General features: G+C 57.4%; 1 protein-coding gene across 2 annotated transcripts in view; it reads left to right on the top strand.

The window, feature by feature from the left end:
* LOC140458800 (guanylate-binding protein 1-like) overlaps positions 1-23,172 on the top strand; it is a 117,731-nt gene that overhangs the window by 43,347 nt on the left and 51,212 nt on the right. For both annotated transcript variants that reach the window (XM_072553439.1, XM_072553440.1), the window contains exons 3-9: positions 2,318-2,439; positions 7,121-7,230; positions 7,906-8,075; positions 14,574-14,801; positions 17,624-17,772; positions 21,104-21,308; positions 22,559-22,686. In XM_072553439.1, the coding sequence (XP_072409540.1) occupies positions 2,318-2,439; positions 7,121-7,230; positions 7,906-8,075; positions 14,574-14,801; positions 17,624-17,772; positions 21,104-21,308; positions 22,559-22,686 (1,112 nt within the window). The remainder of the gene's footprint in view (positions 1-2,317; positions 2,440-7,120; positions 7,231-7,905; positions 8,076-14,573; positions 14,802-17,623; positions 17,773-21,103; positions 21,309-22,558; positions 22,687-23,172) is intronic.

The raw sequence follows: 23,172 nt of genomic DNA, 5'->3' as shown, positions 1-23,172 counted from the left end.
AACGAAGCATATGTCAGGTATAGACAGGATAGATCGAGTGAATCCTTAGAAGAGTATAAAGGAAGTAGGAATATACTTAAGTGGGAAATCAGGAGGGCAAAAAGGGGACATGAGATAGCTTTGGCAAATAGAATTAAGGAGAATCCAAAGGGGTTTTACAAATATATTAAGGACAAAACGGTAACGAGGGAGAGAATAAGGCCCCTCAAAGATCAGCAAGGAGGCCTTTGTGTGAAGCCGCAGAAAATGGGGGAGATACTAAACGAGTATTTTGCATCAGTATTTACTGTGGAAAAGGATATGGAAGATATAGAATGTAGGGAAATAGATGGTGACATCTTGAAAAATGTCCAGATTACAGAGGAGGAAGTGCTGGATGTCTTGAAACAGATAAAGGTGGATAAATCCCCAGGACCTGATCAGGTGTACCTGAGAACTCTGTGGGAAGCTAGAGAAGTAATTGCTGGGCCTCTTGCTGAGATATTTGTATCATCAATAGTCACAGGTGAGGTGCTGGAAGACTGGAGGTTGGCAAACGTGGTGTCACTGTTTAAGAAGGGTGGTAAGGACAAGCCAGGGAACTATAGACCAGTGAGCCTGACCTCGGTGGTGGGCAAGTTGTTGGAGGAATCCTGAGGGACAGTATGTACATGTATTTGGAAAGACAAGGACTGAATAGGGATAGTCAACATGGCTTTGTGTGTGGGAAATCATGTCTCACAAACTTGATTGAGGTTTTTGAAGTAACAAAGAGGATTGATGAGGGCAGAGAAGTAGATGTGATCTATATGGACTTCAGTAAGGCTGAGAAGTGGCAGATGGACTTTAATTCAGATAAATGCGAGGCGCTGCATTTTGGGAAAGCAAATCTTAGCAGGACTTATACACTTAATGGTAAGGTCCTAGGGAGTGTTGCTGAACAAAGAGACCTTGGAGTGAAGGTTCATAGCTCCTTGAAACTGGAGTCACGGGTCGATAGGATAGTGAGGAAGGTGTTTGGTAGCTTTCCTTTATTGGTCAGAGTATTGAGTACAAGAGTTGGGAGGTCATGTTGCGACTGTACAGGACATTGGTTAGATCACTTTTGGAATACTGTGTGCAATTCTGGTCTCCTTCCTATCGGAAGGATGTTGTGAGACTTGAAACGGTTCAGAAAAGATTTACAAGGATGTTGCCAGGGTTGGAGGATTTGAGCTACAGGGAGAGGCTGAACAGGCTGGGGTTGTTTTCCCTGGAGCGTCGGAGGCTGAGGGGTGATCTTATAGAGGTTTATAAAATCATGAGGGGCATGGACAGGGTAAATAGGCAAAGTCTTTTCCCTGGGGTCGGGGAGTCCAGAACTAGAGGGGCATAGGTTTAGGGTGAGAGGAGAAAGATATAAAAGAGACCTAAGGGGCAACATTTTCACACAGAGGGTGGCACGTGTATGGAATGAGCTGCCAGAGGATGAGGTGGAGGCCGGTACAATTACAGCATTTAAAAGGCATCTGGATGGATATATGAATAGGAAGGGTTTGGAGGGACATGGGCCAATGGGACTAGGTTAATTTGGGATATAATTTAGGACAAGTTGGATTGAAGGGTCTGTTTCCATGCTGTACATCTCTATGACTCTAATGAGAGAGAGAGAGATAAAGTAACATAACCCCGAGAGTGAGAGAGAGTGAGTGAGAGACAGATGACTGCGATGTCCCTCCTGAGTTGGTCAACAAACACATGACAATGGATTTACTCCAAGGGGATGGTGGGAGCTGTTTGACTTTGTCCAGCCCAGTCCAGCACCGGCACCTCCACATCACCTGCCCTGATTTAGGCAGACTTTCACCGAGTGGTTTATTTGTCAATCTCGTGACCCTGGAACTGCGGTAACATCCTGGGGAGCCCAGGTTCAAATCCCAACGGAGCAGATAGTGGAATCTGGGTTCAATTTCAAAACAAAACTGGATTGAAGATAATTATCAAATAGTTGGCTCAACTCGTCACTTGGTGAAAGAAAATCTGCTTTCCTTCCCTGGCTCGGGCCTACATGTAACTCCAAAACCAAAGCAAGGTGGTTATTATAAATGGCCAATAAATTCCAATAAAGACACCTGCATCCTGGGAGGGAATTAAGTCGAGATTAGGCTGGTTTGAAAATTAATGGAAATTCCCCCCCTCCCCACCCCTATCCCCCCCACCCTGAGATTACCTTCCCTCTATCCTCTCGATCAACTTGATTGTCTTGGCCTATGATGGATTAGCTTTGACTGTCACTCTGCTTGAGAAGAGCAGTCTCTCTATCTCATTGAATCCCACACTCTTTGTCTCCATCCTGTAGGATTCCCGCTGAGATCCGGGAAGACGCTTCCCGGCTGGAGAACATGGATGCGGTGTCTCCCTCACCCTGAGAGAGCCAACGAGTCACTGGTTATCCTGGACATCGACGGATTGGAAGGAGAGGTGACGTTGGGCTGGAGGCGGGGTGCAGGGTGCAGTGGGGAGAGGGCTGGTGGAGGGGCAAGACAGCGGGTTTGGGAAAGGAAGGAGCCAGTGAGGTGGAGGTACCCGGGCTGGGGAGGGGAGGGATGGTAAGGACAGGTGGATTCTGCTTGTAAGGGGTGGCATTAACACTGAAAGAGAGCTGGAAACAGAAACATAGCAGCTCAGTGGGTTAGCACTGCTGCCTCACGGCGCCAGGGACCTGGGTTCGATTCCAGCCTCGAGGCTACTGTCTGTGTGGAGTTTGTACATTCTCCCCGTGTCTGCGTGGGTTTCCTCCGGGTGCTCCGGTTTCCTCCCACAGTCCAGGGATGTGCTGGTTAGGGTGGATTGGCCATGCTAAATTGTCCCATAGTGTCCAGGGATGTGCAGGTGAGGGTAGATTGGCTATGCTAAATTGTCCCATAGTGCCCAGGGATGTGCAGGTTAAGGTGGATTGGCCATGCTAAATTGTCCCATAGTGCTCAGGGATGTGCAGGTTAGGGTGGATTGGCTATGCTAAATTGTCCCATAGTGCCCAGGGATGTGCAGGTTAGGGTGGATTGGCCATGCTAAATTGTCCCATAGTGCCCAGGGATGTGCAGGTTAGGGTGGATTGGCCATGCTAAATTGTCCCATAGTGCCCAGGGATGTGTAGGTTAGGGTGGATTGGCGATGCTAAATTGTCCCATAGTGCCCAGGGATGTGTAGGTTAGGGTGGATTGGCCATGCTAAATTGTCCCATAGTGCCCAGGGATGTGCAGGTTAGGGTGGATTGGCCATGCTAAATTGTCCCATAGTGCCCAGGGATGTGCAGGTTAGGGTGAATTGGCCGTGCTAAATTGTCCCATAGTGTCCAGGGATGTGCAGGTTAGGGTGGATTGGCCATGCTAAATTGTCCCATAGTGTCCAGGGATGTGCAGGTTAGGGTGGATTGGCCGTGCTAAATTGTCCCATAGTGCCCAGGGATGTGTAGGTTAGGGTGGATTGGCCGTGCTAAATTGTCCCATAGTGTACAGGGATGTGCAGGTTAGGGTGGGTTGGCCGCGCTAAATTGTCCCATAGTGTTCAGGGATGTGTCGGTTAGGGTGGATTGGCCATGCTAAATTGTCCCATAGTGCCCAGGGATGTGTAGGTTAGGGTGGATTGGCCATGCTAAATTGTCCCATAGTGTCCAGGGATGTGCAGGTGAGGGTAGATTGGCTATGCTAAATTGTCCCATAGTGCCCAGGGATGTGCAGGTTAGGGTGGATTGGCCATGCTAAATTGTCCCATAGTGTCCAGGGATGTGCAGGTTAGGGTGGATTGGCCGTGCTAAATTGTCCCATAGTGCCCAGGGATGTGTAGGTTAGGGTGGATTGGCCGTGCTAAATTGTCCCATAGTGTACAGGGATGTGCAGGTTAGGGTGGGTTGGCCGCGCTAAATTGTCCCATAGTGTTCAGGGATGTGTCGGTTAGGGTGGATTGGCCATGCTAAATTGTCCCATAGTGCCCAGGGATGTGTAGGTTAGGGTGGATTGGCCATGCTAAATTGTCCCATAGTGTCCAGGGATGTGCAGGTGAGGGTAGATTGGCTATGCTAAATTGTCCCATAGTGCCCAGGGATGTGCAGGTTAGGGTGGATTGGCCATGCTAAATTGTCCCATAGTGCTCAGGGATGTGCAGGTTAGGGTGGATTGGCTATGCTAAATTGTCCCATAGTGCCCAGGGATGTGCAGGTTAGGGTGGATTGGCCATGCTAAATTGTCCCATAGTGCCCAGGGATGTGCAGGTTAGGGTGGATTGGCCATGCTAAATTGTCCCATAGTGCCCAGGGATGTGTAGGTTAGGGTGGATTGGCCATGCTAAATTGTCCCATAGTGCCCAGGGATGTGCAGGTTAGGGTGGATTGGCCATGCTAAATTGTCCCATAGTGCCCAGGGATGTGCAGGTTAGGATGGATTGGCCATGCTAAATTGTCCCATAGTGCCCAGGGATGTGCAGGTTAGGGTGAATTGGCCGTGCTAAATTGTCCCATAGTGTCCAGGGATGTGCAGTTTAGGGTGGATTGGCCGTGCTAAATTGTCCCATAGTGCCCTGGGATGTGTAGGTTAGGGTGGATTGGCCGTGCTAAACTGTCTTTGGATGGAGAATGGAAGTGATGATGGTCTCTGATATTGACCTCCCAGAGGATCAGGTGGGAATTTAAAGACCTCTCGTTTAAGATCCAGGGTATCAGAGGGACATCCGCGGTGACCAGGGAGACCCGGCTGCTTCACAAAAGGTCTGGGCCCCAGACGACTCCAGCCCCCACAGGTCTGACCTTTAACATCCGCAAGGAAGGCCCCATCGGATCCAGGAGATTGCAGGATGGCCAGCCCTCCGCTGGTGATGAACGGGTCCCTGAACATTGACACAGCGTGAACGCGCTGATTACTTTCCCCTCTGTTTGGAAGAAGTAGGAGGTGGGGCCAGGCCATTCGGGCCCTCTGACTAGCTCCACCATCGATACCTACTCCTCTTGCGTGCCAGCTCCTCAACTCCCCGTTTCTTCAAACACTGGCCCTACCCCCCTCTGGAAGTCTTTCATTGATCTAGCCTCCACAAACCTCCTAGGCTAGAGTGCTCCAGACATTCACCATCCTTCGGAGGAGGAATTCCTTCACGCCTCAGTTTTGAATGAGCCACCCTTGATCCCATGACTCTGTCCCGAGTGCAGATAAATGGTCGGAAGCAGATCTGTTTTTCAGGGCTACTTTGGGGAAGGGGGGGGGGGGGGGGGGGTGGAGGGGGAGCATCAGAAACTGGCAAAGGGCTGGCCTAGCCATGGTGGGCCCAATGGCCTCCTTCGACACCTGCGATTCCAGCAAGCTTTCAGGAAGTAAGAAGGCACCAGTGAGAGTTGGAACGAAGCCCCCCACAGTCGAGTATCTTTGCTGCCTTGCAGTTTGAGACATAAAGGGAACAATTGGCTTGGCTGCCTATCAGAAGGAAGATGTAACGTTGGAACTTCGAGGAGGGTCAATGATGAAAGAGGGATCTGGACGGAGGGCTGGGGTGAGCATCTTAGAGAACAGAGCAACTACCTTTAGATCGGTGCATTCAAAACTCATTCTTCCCTTCACCACCCCTCCCACCCACCTTCCCCAATCTCCATTCTTTACCCCTTCCTTACTTTATCCTCCATTCCCTGATCTCTCCTTATCTCCTCATCCCCATTTCCTTCCCCTTCCCCAATCTCACCATCTCTCCCCTTTCACAATCTCACCATCTCTCCCCTTCCCCAATCTCTCCATCTCCCCCCTTTCCCCAATCTCTCCATCTCTCCCCTTCCCCAATCTCTCCATCTCCCCCTTTCCCCAATCTCTCCATCTCTCTCCTTTCCCAATCTCTCCATCTCTCCTTCCCCAATCTCTCCATCTCTCTCCTTTCCCAATCTCTCCATCTCTCCCCTTCCCCAATCTCACCATCTCTCCTCTTCCCCAATCTCTCCATCTCTCCCCTTCCCCAATCTCTCCATCTCTCTCCTTTCCCAATCTCTCCATCTCTCTCCTTCCCCAATCTCTCCATCTCTCTCCTTTCCCAATCTCTCCATCTCTCTCCTTCCCCAATCTCTCCATCTCTCTCCTTTCCCAATCTCTCCATCTCTCTCCTTCCCCAATCTCTCCATCTCTCTCCTTTCCCAATCTCTCCATCTCTCCCCTTCCCCAATCTCACCAGCTCTTCCCTTCCCCAATCTCTCCATCTCTCTCCTTTCCCAATCTCTCCATCTCTCCCCTTCCCCAATCTCACCAGCTCTTCCCTTTCCCAATCTCTCCATCTCTTCCCTTTCCCAATCTTTCCATCTCTCCCCTTATACAATCTCACGATCTCTTCCCTTTCCCAATCTCTCCATCTCTACCCTTCCCCAGTCTCTCCATCTCTCTCCTTCTCCATTCTCCCCATCTTCTCCTTCCCGATTCGCTCCATCTCTCCCCTTCCCCAATCTCTCCCCTTTCCCAATCTCTCCATCTCTCTCCCCTTTCCCCATCTGTCCATCTCTCCCCTTTTCCAATCTCTCCCCTTTTCCAATCTCTCCATCTCCCCCCCTTCCCCAATCCCTCCATCCCTCCCTTCCTTAAGCACGTCTTCTCTCCCCCACACTAATCTCTCCATCACTGTCCTTCTTCAATCTCTCCATCTCTCCCTGTCTCCAAGTATCTCCCCTTCCATAATCTCTCCATTACTCTAAAACCCCAATCTCTCCATCCGTCCGTGTGCCGAGTCTCTCCACCTCACCACTTTAGGCGACACGGTGGCTCAGTGGTTAGCACGGCTGCCTCACAGCGCCAGAGACCCGGGTTCGATTCCAGCCTCAGGCGGCTCTCTGTGTGGAGATTGAACATTCTCCCCTGTGTCTGGGTGGGTTTGCTCTGGTTTCCTCCCACAGCCCCAAAGATGTACAGGTGAGGGTGGATTGACTGTGGGAAATTGTCCCGTAGTGTTTAGGGATGTGCAAGTGAGATGGGGAATGTGGAGTGGGCTGGTCTGTGTCAGATGCTCTTCGGAGGGTCTGGATGGGCTGAACGGGCTGCTTCAGCACCGTAAGGATTTGATGATTCTCTTCAGTACCCCAATCTCTCCATCCCTTCCAATGGCCAATCTCTCCCTAACTGCCCACCCTATCTGTCTCTTTTCTCTCCAGATAAATGAAAACACAAAAACCGAGATATTTGCTCTGGCTTTGGTCCTCAGCAACATCTTCATCTACAACAGCAAAGGGACCGTTGACCAGGAGGCTCTGGACAAACTGAGGTAAGTTTTCAATGGCCATTTGGGGAGGACTTTGATTTAGGGTCACACTGGGCTGGGGGAAGAGAGAGGGGGAGATTGGGGAAGGGGAAAGATGGAGAGATTGGGGAAGGGGAAAGATGGAGAGATTGGGGAAGGGGAGAGATGGAGAAATTGGGAAAGGGGAGAGATGGAGAGATTGAGAAAGGGGAGAGACAGAGAGATTGGGAAAAAGGAGAGATGAAGAGATTGGAAAAGCAGAGAGGGAGAGATTGGGGAAGGGGAGAGATTGAAAGACTGGGAACCAGGAGACATGCAGAGATTGGGGAAGGGGACAGATGGAGAGATTGGGAAAGTGGACAGATGGAGAGATTTGGGAAGAGGTAAAATGGAAAGATTGGGGAAGGGGAGAAGATGGAATGATTGGAGAATGGGAGTGATGGAGATATTGGGAATGGGAGAGATGGAGAGATTGTAGAAGGGGAGAGATAGAGAGAGAGATTGGGGAAGAGGAGAGATGGAGAGATTGGGGAAGGGGAGAGGTGGAGAGATCAGTAAAGGGAGAGATGGAAAGATTGGGGAATTGTAGCTCTCTTCTCCTATGGTGTTCTGAGGGATGGGGAAGGCAGGCCATTCACTGGGTGCACTGCGCATGTTAGAAAGCAGAAATTTTTACGTCTTTTTCTCAATATCCATCAGCTACATCACCAAGCTCCCCAGATATGTTCAGGGAGGTGCTGTTGACAGTCACAGGGAGATTTGTCCGGAGTTTCTGTGGTGTGTGCGGGACTCGGAGCTGGAACTTTGGATGGGTGACTTCAGGCTGGTTGCGGATGACTACTTTAACGCCATTCTCCACACAGGCCAAGGTAACAGTGGACAACAGCGGCAAGAATTGAGAGATAGCCGTCAAGTGACCAATAGCAGGAGTTTGCATTACTCAACCAGCTGTCACAGGCTCCAGTCAATCAGAATGGGGGTCACAGCCAATGGGTACTGACCCTCCGACAGTGCAGCACTCCCTCAGTACTGACCTTCCGACAGTGCGGCACTCCCTCAGCACTGACCCTCTGACAGTGCAGCACTCCCTCAGTACTGACCTTCCGACAGTGCGGCACTCCCTCAGCACTGACCCTTTGACAGTGCGACACATCCCTCAGCACTGACCCTCCAACAGTGCGGCACTCCCTCAGCACTGACCCTCTGACAGTGCCTACTGCCTCAGCACTGACCCTCTGACAGTGCCCACTCCCTCAGTACTGACCCTCCGACAGTGCGGCACTCCCTCAGCACTGACCCTCCCACAGTGCGGCACTCCCTCAGCACTGACCCTCCGACAGTGCGGCACTCCCTCAGCACTGACCCTCTGACAGTGCCCACTCCCTCAGCACTGACCCTCCGACAGTGCGGCACTCCCTCAGCACTGACCCTCCCACAGTGCGGCACTCCCTCAGCACTGACCCTCCCACAGTGCGGCACTCCCTCAGCACTGACCCTCCGACAGTGCGGCACACCCTCAGCACAGACCCTCTAACAGTGCCCACTCCCTCAGCACTGACCCTCTGACAGTGCCCACTCCCACAGTACTGACCCTCCAACAGTGCGGCACTCCCTCAGCACTGACCCTCCGACAGTGCAGCACTCCCTCAGCACTGACCCTCTGACAGTGCGGCACTCCCTCAGCACTGACCCTCCCACAGTGCGGCACTCCCTCAGCACTGACCCTCCGACAGTGCGGCACACCCTCAGCACAGACCCTCTAACAGTGCCCACTCCCTCAGCACTGACCCTCTGACAGTGCCCACTCCCACAGTACTGACCCTCCAACAGTGCGGCACTCCCTCAGCACTGACCCTCCGACAGTGCAGCACTCCCTCAGCACTGACCCTCTGACAGTGCGGCACTCCCTCAGCACTGACCCTCCGACAGTGCGGCACTCCCTCAGCACTGACCCTCCGACAGTGCGGCTCTCCCTCAGCACTGACCCTCCGACAGTGCGGCACTCCCTCAGCACTGACCCTCTGACAGTGCGGCACTCCCTCAGCACTGACCCTTTGACAGTGCAGCACTCCCTCAGCACTGACCCTCCAACAGTGCGGCACTCCCTCAGCACTGCCCCTCCGACAGTGTGACACTCCCTCAGCACTGACCCTCTGACAGTGCGGCACTCCCTCAGCACTGACCGTCCCACAGTGCGGCACTCCCTCAGCACTGAACCTCCGACAGTGCGGCACTCCCTCAGCACTGACCCTCTGACAGTGCGGCACTCCCTCAGCACTGACCCTCCCACAGTGCGGCACTCCCTCAGCACTGAACCTCCGACAGTGCAGCACTCCCTCAGCACTGACCCTCCAACAGTGCGGCACTCCCTCAGCACTGACCCTCCGACAGTGCGGCTCTCCCTCAGCACTGACCCTCCGACAGTGCGGCACTCCCTCAGCACTGACCCTCCGACAGTGCGGCACTCCCTCAGCACTGACCCTCCGACAGTGCGGCACTCCCTCAGCACTAACCCTCCCACAGTGCGGCTCTCCCTCAGCACTGACCCTCCGACAGTGTCCACTCCCTCAGCACTGACCCTCCGACAGTGCAGCACTCCCTCAGCACTGACCCTCCGACAGTGTGACACTCCCTCAGCACTGACCCTCCGACAGTGCGGCACTCCCTCAGCACTGACCCTCCGACAGTGCGGCACTCCCTCAGCACTGACCCTCCGACAGTGCGGCTCTCCCTCAGCACTGACCCTCCGACAGTGTGACACTCCCTCAGCACTGACCCTCTGACAGTGCGGCACTCCCTCAGCACTGACCCTCCGACGATGCGGCACTCCCTCAGCACTGACCCTCCGACAGTGCGGCACTCCCTCAGCACTGACCCTCCGACAGTGCGGCACTCCCTCAGCACTGACCCTCTGACAGTGCGGCACTCCCTCAGCACTGACCCTCCGACAGTGCGGCGCTCCCTCAGCACTGACCCTCCGACGATGCGGCACTCCCTCAGCACTGACCCTCCGACAGTGCGGCACTCCCTCAGCACTGACCCTCCGACAGTGCGGGACTCCCTCAGCACTGACCCTCCGACAGTGCGGCACTCCCTCAGCACTGACCCTCCGACAGTGCGGCACTCCCTCAGCACTGACCCTCTGACAGTGCGGCACTCCCTCAGCACTGACCCTCCGACGATGCGGCACTCCCTCAGCACTGACCCTCCGACAGTGCGGCACTCCCTCAGCACTGACCCTCCGACAGTGCGGCACTCCCTCAGCACTGACCCTCCGACAGTGCGGCACTCCCTCAGCACTGACCCTCCGACAGTGCGGCTCTCCCTCAGCACTGACCCTCCGACAGTGTGACACTCCCTCAGCACTGACCCTCTGACAGTGCGGCACTCCCTCAGCACTGACCCTCCGACAGTGCGGCATTCCCTCAGCACTGACCCTCCGACAGTGCGGCACTCCCTCAGCACTGACCCTCCGACAGTGCGGCGCTCCCTCAGCACTGACCCTCCGACAGTACGGCACTCCCTCAGCACTGACCCTCCGACAGTGCGGCTCTCCCTCAGCACTGACCCTCCGACAGTGTCCACTCCCTCAGCACTGACCCTCCGACAGTGCAGCACTCCCTCAGCACTGACCCTCCGACAGTGTGACACTCCCTCAGCACTGACCCTCCGACAGTGCGGCACTCCCTCAGCACTGACCCTCCGACAGTGCGGCACTCCCTCAGCACTGACCCTCTGACAGTGCGCACTCCCTCAGCACTGACCCTCTGACAGTGTGACACTCCCTCCGCACTGACCCTCTGACAGTGCGGCACTCCCTCAGCACTGACCCTCCGACAGTGCGGCACTCCCTCAGCACTGACCCTCAGACAGTGCCCACTCCCTCAGCACTGACCCTCCGACAGTGCGGCACTCCCTCAGCACTGACCCTCCGACAGTGCGGCACTCCCTCAGCACTGACCCTCCGACAGTGCGGCACTCCCTCAGCACTGACCCTCCGACAGTGCGGCACTCCCTCAGCACTGACCCTCCGACAGTGCGGCTCTCCCTCAGCACTGACCCTCCGACAGTGTGACACTCCCTCAGCACTGACCCTCTGACAGTGCGGCACTCCCTCAGCACTGACCCTCCGACAGTGCGGCACTCCCTCAGCACTGACCCTCCGACAGTGCGGCACTCCCTCAGCACTGACCCTCCGACAGTGCGGCGCTCCCTCAGCACTGACCCTCCGACAGTACGGCACTCCCTCAGCACTGACCCTCCGACAGTGCGGCTCTCCCTCAGCACTGACCCTCCGACAGTGTCCACTCCCTCAGCACTGACCCTCCGACAGTGCAGCACTCCCTCAGCACTGACCCTCCGACAGTGTGACACTCCCTCAGCACTGACCCTCCGACAGTGCGGCACTCCCTCAGCACTGACCCTCTGACAGTGCGGCACTCCCTCAGCACTGACCCTCTGACAGTGCGCACTCCCTCAGCACTGACCCTCCGACAGTGCGGCACTCCCTCAGCACTGACCCTCCGACAGTGCGGCACTCCCTCAGCACTGACCCTCAGACAGTGCCCACTCCCTCAGCACTGACCCTCCGACAGTGCGGCACTCCCTCAGCACTGACCCTCCGACAGTGCGGCACTCCCTCAGCACTGACCCTCCGACAGTGCGGCACTCCCTCAGCACTGACCCTCTGACAGTGCGGCACTCCCTCAGCACTGACCCTCCCACAGTGCGGCACTCCCTCAGCACTGACCCTCCGACAGTGCGGCACTCCCTCAGCACTGACCCTCCGACAGTGCGGCTCTCCCTCAGCACTGACCCTCCGACAGTGCGGCACTCCCTCAGCACTGACCCTCCGACAGTGTGACACTCCCTCAGCACTGACCCTCTGACAGTGCGGCACTCCCTCATCACTGACCCTCTGACAGTGCCCACTCCCTCAGCACTGACCCTCCGACAGTGCGGCACTCCCTCAGCACTGACCCTCCGACAGTGCGGCACTCCCTCAGCACTGACCCTCTGACAGTGCGCACTCCCTCAGCACTGACCCTCCAACAGTGTGACACTCCCTCCGCACTGACCCTCTGACAGTGCGGCACTCCCTCAGCACTGACCCTCCGACAGTGCGGCACTCCCTCAGCACTGACCCTCAGACAGTGCCCACTCCCTCAGCACTGACCCTCCGACAGTGCGGCACTCCCTCAGCACTGACCCTCCGACAGTGCGGCACTCCCTCAGCACTGACCCTCCGACAGTGCGGCACTCCCTCAGCACTGACCCTCTGACAGTGCGGCACTCCCTCAGCACTAACCCTCCGACAGTGCGGCTCTCCCTCAGCATTGACCCTCCGACAGTGTGACACTCCCTCAGCACTGACCCTCTGACAGTGCGGCACTCCCTCAGCACTGACCCTCCGACGATGCGGCACTCCCTCAGCACTGACCCTCCGACAGTGCGGCACTCCCTCAGCACTGACCCTCTGACAGTGCGGCACTCCCTCAGCACTGACCCTCCGACAGTGCGGCACTCCCTCAGCACTGACCCTCCAACAGTGCGGCACTCCCTCAGCACTGACCCTCCGACAGTGCGGCACTCCCTCAGCACTGACCCTCCGACAGTGCGGCACTCCCTCAGCACTGACCCTCCGACAGTGCGGCACTCCCTCAGCACTGACCCTCCGACAGTGCGGCACTCCCTCAGCACTGACACTCCGACAGTGCGGCACTCCCTCAGCACTGACCCTCTGACAGTGCGGCACTTCCTCAGCACTGACCCTCCGACAGTGCGGCACTCCCTCGGCACTGACCCTCTGACAGTGCGGCACTCCCTCAGCACTGACCCTCCGACAGTGTGGCTCTCCCTCTGCACTGACCCTCCGACAGTGTGACACTCCCTCAGCACTGACCCTCTGACAGTGCGGCACTCCCTCAGCACTGACCCTCCGACGATGCGGCACTCCCTCAGCACTGACCCTCCGACAGTGCGGCACTCCCTCAGCACTGACCCCCCGTCAGTGCGGCACTCCCTCAGCACTGACCCTCCGACAGTGCCCTCTCCCTCAGCACTGACCCTCCGACAGTGCGGCACTCCCTCAGCACTGACCCTCTGAGAGTGCGGCACTCCCTCAGCACTGACCCTCTGACAGTGCGGCACTCCCTCAGCACTGACCCTCCGACAGTGCGGCTCTCCCTCAGCACTGACCCTCCGACAGTGCGGCTCTCCCTCAGCACTGACCCTCCGACAGTGTGACACTCCCTCAGCACTGACCCTCCGACAGTGTGACACTCCCTCAGCACTGACCCTCCGACAGTGCGGCACTCCCTCAGCACTGACCCTCCCACAGTGCCCTCTCGCTCAGCACTGACCCTCCGACAGTGCGGCACTCCCTCAGCACTGACCCTCTGACAGTGCGGCACTCCCTCAGCACTGACCCTCTGACAGTGCGGCACTCCCTCAGCACTGACCCTCCGACAGTGCGGCTCTCCCTCAGCACTGACCCTCCGACAGTGTGACACTCCCTCAGCACTGACCCTCCGACAGTGTGACACTCCCTCAGCACTGACCCTCCGACAGTGCGGCCCTCCCTCAGCACTGACCCTCCCACAGTGCCCACTCCCTCAGCACTGACCCTCCCACAGTGCCCACTCCCTCAGTACTGACCCTCCCACAGTGCGGCCCTCCCTCAGCACTGACCCTCCATCACACTGAGGAAGGAGGCGCCCATACCATGCCTTATGCCTGTCACTCAGAACCTTGAGAAGTTTCAGGTGAGAACCACCAACAGTGCGTTCAGGCACATTCACCCCCGAAAACTCTTTAAATCCCTGAGTACTGACCAATCCACTGCTCGCTGTATTGAATATAATCAATGACTGAGTTTGCTCAGCTCTTTTGGATTAAGAATTCCCACGATTCAGTGAGTGAGGAAATGACTCTCCATCTCTGTTCAAAAAGACCCGATGGACACCTCATACTGTGCTCCCTCTCTCTCCCCCAGCCCACACAACAGGGAGAGAATGGCTCATTCCCCATCACCTTCCCCTGGCAGGATATTGGGAATGGGAGGTGGTGATTATATGTGGAATTCTCTCTCCACCCCTTCCCCACCCAGAGGGCTGTCGAGTCTGTGACATTGAGGATATTCGAGGCACAATAGATTTTCATTCAGTAATGGGAGGACGAGGCAGGAGAGCAGAGGGTTATGAGGTTAGCCAGGATCCCCTTGAATGATGGTGCAGATTCGATGGACCGAATGGCCTCTCGATGCCCACTGTGCCACAGAGCTGGGAGTCAGTTTGCTTTGTGAGGTTGGCTGTTCTCCGGCCGGGCGTCTCGTGCTGTTTTTGTTTCCACTGTTCTCCCTCCTGCAGGTCCCGATGATGGCTCCTCGGTCAGCCGCTTCCTGATGGAGAGATTCGGCCACAGGACGTGCTTCGAGTTCAGCCACCCGTGTCCTGAGGCTGGTGACCGGAGGTTGGACCAGGTCCTGGGGGGGGAGCTGGCCCATGATTTCCAGCTGCAGATGGAGAGGCTGAGGGGACATGTGCTGGGAGTGAGGCCAAAGAGGCTACAAGGGGACAGCGTGGTCAACGGGCAGGGTACGTACCACCCAGGGTGGGGAGGAGGGGGGGGGAGGGGTGGGGTACGTACCACCCAGGGTGGGGGTGGGGCAGGGGTGGGGTATGTACCACCCAGGGTGGGGGTGGGGCAGGGGTGGGGTATGTACCACCCAGGGTGGGGGTGGGGCAGGGGTGGGGTATATACCACCCAGGGTGGGGGGGAGGTGGGAGGGGAGAGGTGGGGTATGTACCACCCAGGGTGGGGGGAGGGAGGGTACGTACCACCCAGGGTGGGGGAGGGAGGGGGTACTTACCCCCCAGGGTGGGGGGGGGGGGGCGTTGGGATGGGGTATGTACCATCCAGGGTGGGGGAGGGAGGGGGTACGTACCACCCAGGATGGGGGGGGGAGGAAGGGTAGGTACCACCCAGGGTGGGGGAGGGAGGAGTTACGTACCACCCAGGGTGGGAGGGAGGGGGGGTATGTACCACCCAGGGTGGGGAGGAGGGGGGATAAGTACCACCCAGGGTGGGGTGGGGGGGTGGGTTGTACCACCCAGGGCGAGGGGAGGGAGGCAAGGAGGGTGGAGGGAGGGAGAGGGGATTGACCGCTGCCTTCGGGCCTCGTGTTGTCCCCGGGGAGATCTCCCACCATCGCCCCCTTTTTCCGGCCACATTTCGAAATCCCACGGCTCCTGGAGCAGGTTCCCCTACCCCCATCTCCCTCTGTACCCCCCTCCCCCTCCCCATCTCCCTCTGTACCGCCCTCCCCCTCCCCCCATCTCCCTCAGTATCCCCCTCCCCCTCCCCCCATCTCCCTCAGTATCCCCCTCCCCCCATCTCCCTCAGTATCCCCCTCCCCCTTCCCCCATCTCCCTCTGTACCGCCCTCCCCCTCCCCCCCATCTCCCTCAGTATCCCCCTCCCCCTCCCCCAGTATCCCCCTCCCCCTTCCCCCATCTCCCTCTGTACCGCCCTCCCCCTCCCCCCATCTCCCTCAGTATCCCCTTCCCCCTCCCCCATCTCCCTCTGTACCGCCCTCCCCCTCCCCCCATCTCCCTCAGTATCCCCCTCCCCCTCCCCCCATCTCCCTCAGTATCCCCCTCCCCCTTCCCCCATCTCCCTCTGTACCGCCCTCCCCCTCCCCCCATCTCCCTCAGTATCCCCTTCCCCCTCCCCCATCTCCCTCTGTACCGCCCTCCCCCTCCCCCCATCTCCCTCAGTATCCCCTTCCCCCTCCCCCATCTCCCTCTGTACCGCCCTCCCCCTCCCCCCATCTCCCTCAGTATCCCCCTCCCCCTCCCTCTCCCCCCATCTCCCTCAGTATCCCCCTCCCCCCATCTCCCTCAGTATCCCCCTCCCCCTTCCCCCATCTCCCTCTGTACCGCCCTCCCCCTCCCCCCCATCTCCCTCAGTATCCCCCTCCCCCTCCCCCAGTATCCCCCTCCCCCTTCCCCCATCTCCCACTGTCCCGCCCTCCCCCTCCCCCCCATCTCCCTCAGTATCCCCCTCCCCCTTCCCCCATCTCCCACTGTCCCGCCCTCCCCCTCCCCCCATCTCCCTCAGTATCCCCTTCCCCCTCCCCCATCTCCCTCTGTACCGCCCTCCCCCTCCCCCCATCTCCCTCAGTATCCCCCTCCCCCTCCCCCATCTCCCTCAGTATCCCCCTCACCCTCCCCCCATCTCCCTCAGTATCCCCCTCCCCCTTCCCCCATCTCCCTCTGTACCGCCCTCCCCCTCCCCCCATCTCCCTCAGTATCCCCCTCCCCCTTCCCCCATCTCCCTCTGTACCGCCCTCCCCCTTCCCCCATCTCCCTCAGTATCCCCCTCCCCCCATCTCCCTCTGTACCGCCCTCCCCCTCCCCCCCATCTCCCTCTGTACCGCCCTCCCCCTTCCCCATCTCCCTCAGTATCCCCCTCCCCCTCCCCCCATCTCCCTCTGTACTGCCCTCCCCCTCCCCCATCTCCCTCAGTATCCCCCTCCCCCTCCCCCCATCTCCCTCTGTACCCCCGACTCCCTCTGTAACCCCCTCCCCCTCCCTCATCTCCCTCTGTACCCCCTCCCCTCCCTCACCCCCATTGCCCTCTGTACCCCCCCATGTCCCTCTGTACCGCCCTCCCCCTCCCCCCATCTCCCTCTGTACCCCCCCATGTCCCTCTGTACCGCCCTCCCCCTCCCCCATCTCCCTCTGTACCCCCCTCCCCATCTCCCTCTGTACCCCCCTCCCCCTCCCCATCTCCTCTGTAACCCCTATCCTCCTCCCCCCATCTCCCTCTGTACCCTCGACTCCCTCTGTAACCCCCTCCCCCTCCCTCATCTCCCTCTGTACCCCCTCCCCTCCCTCACCCCCATTGCCCTCTGTACCCCCTCCCCCTCCCCCCATCTCCCTCTGTACCCCCTCCCCCTCCCCCATCTCCCTCTGTACCCCCCTTCCCCATCTCCCTCTGTAACCCCTATCCCCCCTCCCCCGCCCCCATCTCCCTCTGTACCCCTTCCCCATCTCCCTCTGTACCCCCCTTCCCCATCTCCCTCTGTAACCCCTATCCCCCCTCCCCCGCCCCCATCTCCCTCTGTACCCTCCTTCCCCATCTCCCTCTGTACCCCCCCCATCTCCCTCTTACCCCGCCTCCCCCCATCTCCCTCAGGGCCTGGGTGCACTCCGAATGGATTCCAAGGGGAGGGAGGAGGTTACATTCGGGCTGCTCTCCCGTGTCCGATGGGTTCCTCAGCTCCACTCTCACGGTGTGTACCTGCTGTCCTCCCTCTGGTGCCCCCCCCCCGCCTCCCCTCAGCGTCACCCCCACTATCCCACCCCCACCTCCGTGGGCAGAGTTGACGTGATGCCCTTCCTGGTCTGTTCCAGCCTTGGCGAGGATGGTGGAACACTGCGTGAGCCGTCTGTGCCAGGGTCGACCCATCGTCCTGGAGGATCTCTATGATGCCCCACGGCCTTCAGTGCCGACTGTGCCCCGGGGGGCAGTGACGGACAAGACCATGCCACAGTCAGCCAAGGTATTGGGCGCTACAGCAAGGAAACAAAGATCCAAGGTTCAGAGGCGACAGGAGAAAAGGGACAGCAGAAGGACACGTTTTTCACACAGAGGAGGGGTTCAATGGGCATAAGGCTGGTGCTGTGACACAGTGGGTTAGCACAGCTGCCTCATAGTGCCAGGGACACGGGTTGGACACTACCCTCAGGCAACCGTCTGTGTGGAGTTTGCACATTCTCCCCGTGTCTGCGTGGGTTTCCTCCGGGTGCTCCGGTTTCCTCCCACAGTCCAAAGATGTGTAGGTTAGGGTGGATTGGCTGTGCTAAATTGTCCCATAGTGCCCAGGGATGTGTAGGTTAGGGTGGATTGGCTGTGCTAAATTGTCCCATAGTGCCCAGGGATGTGTAGGTTAGGGTGGATTGGCCATGCTAAATTGTCCCATAGTGCCCAGGGATGTGCAGGTTAGGGTGGATTGGCCGTGCTAAATTGTCCCATAGTGTCCAGGGATGTGCAGGTTAGGGTGGATTGGCCGTGCTAAATTGTCCCATAGTGCCCAGGGATGTGCAGGTTAGGGTGGATTGGCCGTGCTAAATTGTCCCATAGTGTTCAGGGATGTGCAGGTTAGGGTGGATTGGCCGTGCTAAGTTGTCCCATAGTGCCCAGGGATGTGTAGGTTAGGGTGGATTGCAGGGATGTGCAGGTTAGGGTGGATTGCAGGGATGTGCAGGTTAGGGTGGATTGGCCGTGCTAAATTGTCCCATAGTGTTCAGGGATGTGCAGGTTAGGGTGGATTGGCCGTGCTAAATTGTCCCATAGTGCCCAGGGATGTGAAGGTTAGGGTGGATTGGCCGTGCTAAATTGTCCCATAGTGTTCAGGGATGTGTAGGGTCAGGTGCCATAGTCAGGGGGAAATGTAGAGTGATGGGTTTGGTTGGGATACTGTTCGGAGTGTGAACCTTTTGGGCTGAATTGCCTGTTTCCACACTGTGGGGATTCTATGGAGACAAACAAGGACAGGGCCTTATTCCTGATGAAGGGATTATTCCTGAAACGTCGATTCTCCTGCTCCTCGGATGCTGCCTGACCTGCTGTGCTTTCCCAGCACCACACTCTCGATGCTGATCTCCAGCTTCCGCAGCCCCCACCTTCTCCCAGGAGTTGTGCCGTTAATGGTAGAGCCACTGGGGAGTGTTGGTGAACAGACGCGTGTAGATACAGAGTCACAGGTCGGCAGGGTGGGGAAGAACACGTTTAGCACGCTCACCTTCATTGCTCAGACCTTGGAGGGTCGGCATCGGGATGTCACGTTGAGGTTGTACGGGCCGTTGTGAGTCCACCCCTGCAGCCCTGTGTCCACTTCCCATCACCCTGCTGTCGGGAGGATTTTATGAAATTGGAGAGAGGGCGCAGGAAAGATTGACTAGGATGTTGCCAGGACTGGAGGGTTTGAGTTGTAAGGAGAGGCTGGATAGGGCCTTTTCACTGCAGCATCCGAGCTTGAGGGGTGACCTTATAGAGGTTTATAAAATCAGGAAGGACGTAGAACATAGAACAAGACAGCGCAGAACAGGCCCTTCAGTCCTCAATCTTGCACCCACCTGTGAACTATTCTCAGCTCGTCCCCCTACACTATCCCAAAATCATCCATGAGCTTATCGAAGGATTGTTTAAAATCTCCCTAATGTGGCTGAGATAACTACATTGGTAGGCATGGCATTCCACACCCTTCCCACTCTCTGCGTAAAGAACCTGCCTCTGACATCTGTCTTAAATCTATCACCCCTCAATTTGTAGTTATACCCTCTCATACAAGCTGACGTCATCGTCCTAGGAAAAAGACTTTCACTGTCTACCCTATCTAATCCTCTGATCATCTTGTATGTCTCCATCAAATCCCCCCCTTAGCCTTCTTCTGTCCAATAAGAACTGACCCGAGTCTCTCAGCCTTTCCTCATAAGACCTTCCCTCCAGACCAGGCAACATCCTGGTAAATCTCCTCTGCACCTTTTCCAATGTTCCCACTTCCTTCCCGAAATATGGCGGCCAGAACTGCACACGATATTCCAAGTGTGGCTGCACCAGCGTGTTGTATAGCTGCAGTGTGGTAACGCGGCTCTGGAACTCAATCCCTCTCCCTAACACCCTGTAGGCCTTCAGAACAGCACTATCCACCCGGGTGGCAACTTTTAGGGATCTCTGTACATAAGCTCCAAGACCCCTCTGCACATCCACACGACCGAGAATCTTTCCATTGACCCAGTACTCGGCCTTTCCCGTTATCCTTCCCAAAGCGAATCACCTCACATTTAGCTGCACTGAACTCCACTTGCCACCTCTCAGCCCAATTCTGCAGTTTATCCAAGGCCCCCTGCACCCTGTAACATCCTCCCAAACTGTCCACTGCTCCGCCGACATGGATAGGGTGAAGAGACAAGAGATTTCTCCCCCAGGGTCGGGGGGGGGGGGGGGGAGTTCAAAACCCGAAGGTGCGATTTTAAGGTGAGAGGGGAAAGATTGAAAAGGGACCTGAGGGGCAAGTTTTCTCACGCAGTGGGGCGGTGTGGGATGAGCGGCCACAGGAAGCGACCACATTGAACAGACAGGAACATGGACAGGAAAGGTTGAGAGGGATTATGGGTCAAATGCAGGCAAGCCAGACCAGTTTGTCTTGGGAACCTTTGGTCGGCATGGACGAGTTGGACTGAAGGGTCTGTTTCCGTGCTGTCCATCTCTCTGACTCTCGGTATATGGCTGGAAGGTGTCACTGGGATCTCGGATACTGAGGAAAGGGGAAAGGAAACAGACAGGAGTTACACCTCCTGTGGTTGCAGAGGAAGGGGGGCGGGGGTTGCTGGGAGTGGAGGAGGAGGGGACCGAGGTGTCCCGGAGAGAACAGTTCCCCCGCTGAAGGCTTGTGAGGGAGGGGACAAGGAGGGGAATACATCCCTTGGTGTTTCTCAGCCCAGCTGACCTGTAATGGAGCAACAGAGGTGGCTCATCCAGATTGTAAAGACCAGGCAGTGGCACACACTTGACCATTCGTCAGTCACCAGGAACTGACGGCGAATTTGGTCTCTCTGTGTGGGATCTTGCTGTGCGGAAATGTGTTGGCGTGTTTCCAACATTACAACATCGCTGCGTTCGTTGTGAAAACGCCAAGCGGCAGAACGGGTTGTTGGCTGAAGTTTGCATGCACACCGATTCCAGTGTCGCTGGGGAGTGCAGCTCATATTTCCCAAACCCTTAACTGCCTGGCTCCTCTCTCACCACCCCCCTACCCCACTCCCTCCTCAATGTGTCTGGGTGCTGGGAGCTGCAGACTGAGGCTGTTATCAGTTACTCTGTGTGTTTAGGTAGCAAGGATTGTTGTCCCGTGTAACATGGAGAGACCCGTGTGTCTGATTGAGAACAGCGAGGCTGGTGAACTCTCGGTTAACCGTGAGGCTGTGGATCAGATCCTGTCGGTGATCAGCCAGCCCGTGGTGGTGGTAGCGATCGCTGGTCTATACCGGACTGGCAAATCCTATCTCATGAACAAACTCTCTGGCAAACAGAAAGGTAAGGAACCTCCAGTCCCCACCCCGGGCACTTGGTCAGAGTCAGACGGAACCAGCCACTGGCCAGCTCTCTCCAAATTCACCCTGTCCCTTTCCAATTTTCCCTCGACTCGCATGTCCCTCCTCTCCCTCTCCCTCCTTCCCTCACGCTCCCCTTCCCTCCCTCCCCCCTCCCTTTCCCTCCCTCCCTCACACTCCCTCCCTCCATCTCTCTCTGTCCCTCCCTCCTTCACATTCCCTCCCTCACACTCCCTCTCTCCCTCTCTCTGTCCCTCCCTCCCTCACTCTCCCCTCTCCTTCCCCTCCCCCTCCCTTTCCCTCCCTCCCTCTCCCTCCCTCCTTCACACTCCCTCCCTCACACTCCCTCTCTCTCTATCCCTCTCTCCCCCTCTCCCTCCCTCCCTCACACTCCCTCACACTCCCTCTCTCCCTCTCTCTGTCCTTCCCTTCCTCCCTCACACTCATTCCCTTTCTGTGTCCCTCACTCCCTCTCTCCCTCCCTCACACTCCCTCTCTCACACTCCCTCTCTCCCTCTCTCTGTCCCTCCCTCCCTCCCTCACTCTCCCCTCTCCCTCCCTCCCCCTCCCTTTCCCTCCCTCCCTCTCCGTCCCTCCCTCACACTCCCTCCCTCCATCTCTCTCTGTCCCTCCCTCCTTCACACTCCCTCCCTCACACTCCCGCTCTCTCTATCCCTCTCTCCCTCCCTCCCTCACACTCCCTCTCTCCCTCTCTCCCTCCCTCCCTCCCTCACACTCCCTCTCTCCCTCTCTCTGTCCTTCCCTCCCTCCCTCACACTCATTCCCTTTCTGTGTCCCTCGCTCCCTCTCTCCCTCCCTCACACTCCCTCTCTCACACTCCCTCTCTCCCTCTCTCTGTCCCTCCCTCCCTCACACTCCCTCTCTCCCTCTCTCTGTCCCTCCCTCCCTCACACTCCCTCTCTCCCTCTCTCTGTCCCTCCCTCCCTCCCTCCCTCCCACTCCCTCTCTCTGTTCCTCCCTCTCTGTGTCCCTCCCTCACTCACACTCCCTCCCTCACACTCCCTCCCTCACATTCCCTCTCTCCCTCTCTCTGTCCCTCCTTCCCTCACACTCTCTCCCTCCCTCACACTCCCTCTCTCACACTCCCTCACACTCCCTCTCTCTGTCCCTCCTTCCCTCACACTCCCTCCCTCCCTCACTCGCGTGTGTTTAATTGAGTGAGTGAGAGCTGTGGATCACTAACTGTTTCTCCTCTACCCAATCACAAACCAGGTTTCTCGTTGGGATCCACCATCCAGTCCCACACGAAGGGGATTTGGATGATGTGTGTGCCTCACCCAGTCCAGCCCGATCACTGCCTCATCCTATTGGACACTGAAGGCCTGGGAGATGTGGAGAAGGTGGGTGATTGTCTCCCTCAGTCTGTCGCTGGGATAGCAGACAGCTTCACTTCATCAGAGAAACACTCAGCATTCCCACTTTCCCAATTCCACGTTCCGAGCTGGGGCCAGCGGAATGAGGGAAGGGCCAACGGCTTGAGGTCAAGGAACCAATCACTCTGTGACTGGCAGGAGGCCATTCAGCCCCTTCTCCAGCCTGTCACACAGGAACAGGAGGAGGCCGTTCAGCCCCTTCTCCAGCCTGTCACACAGGAGCAGGAGGAGGCCGTTCAGCCCCTTCTCCAGCCTGTCACACAGGAACAGGAGGAGGCCGTTCAGCCCCTTCTCCAGCCTGTCACACAGGAACAGGAGGAGGCCGTTCAGCCCCTTCTCCAGCCTGTCACACAGGAACAGGAGGAGGCCGTTCAGCCCCTTCTCCAGCCTGTCACACAGGAACAGGAGGAGGCCGTTCAGCCCCTTCTCCAGCCTGTCACACAGGAACAGGAG

This window comes from Chiloscyllium punctatum, chromosome 34 (assembly GCF_047496795.1).
Source record: "Chiloscyllium punctatum isolate Juve2018m chromosome 34, sChiPun1.3, whole genome shotgun sequence".
Classification (NCBI taxonomy): domain Eukaryota; kingdom Metazoa; phylum Chordata; class Chondrichthyes; order Orectolobiformes; family Hemiscylliidae; genus Chiloscyllium; species Chiloscyllium punctatum.
This window is presented reverse-complemented; position numbering and strand designations above follow the sequence as displayed.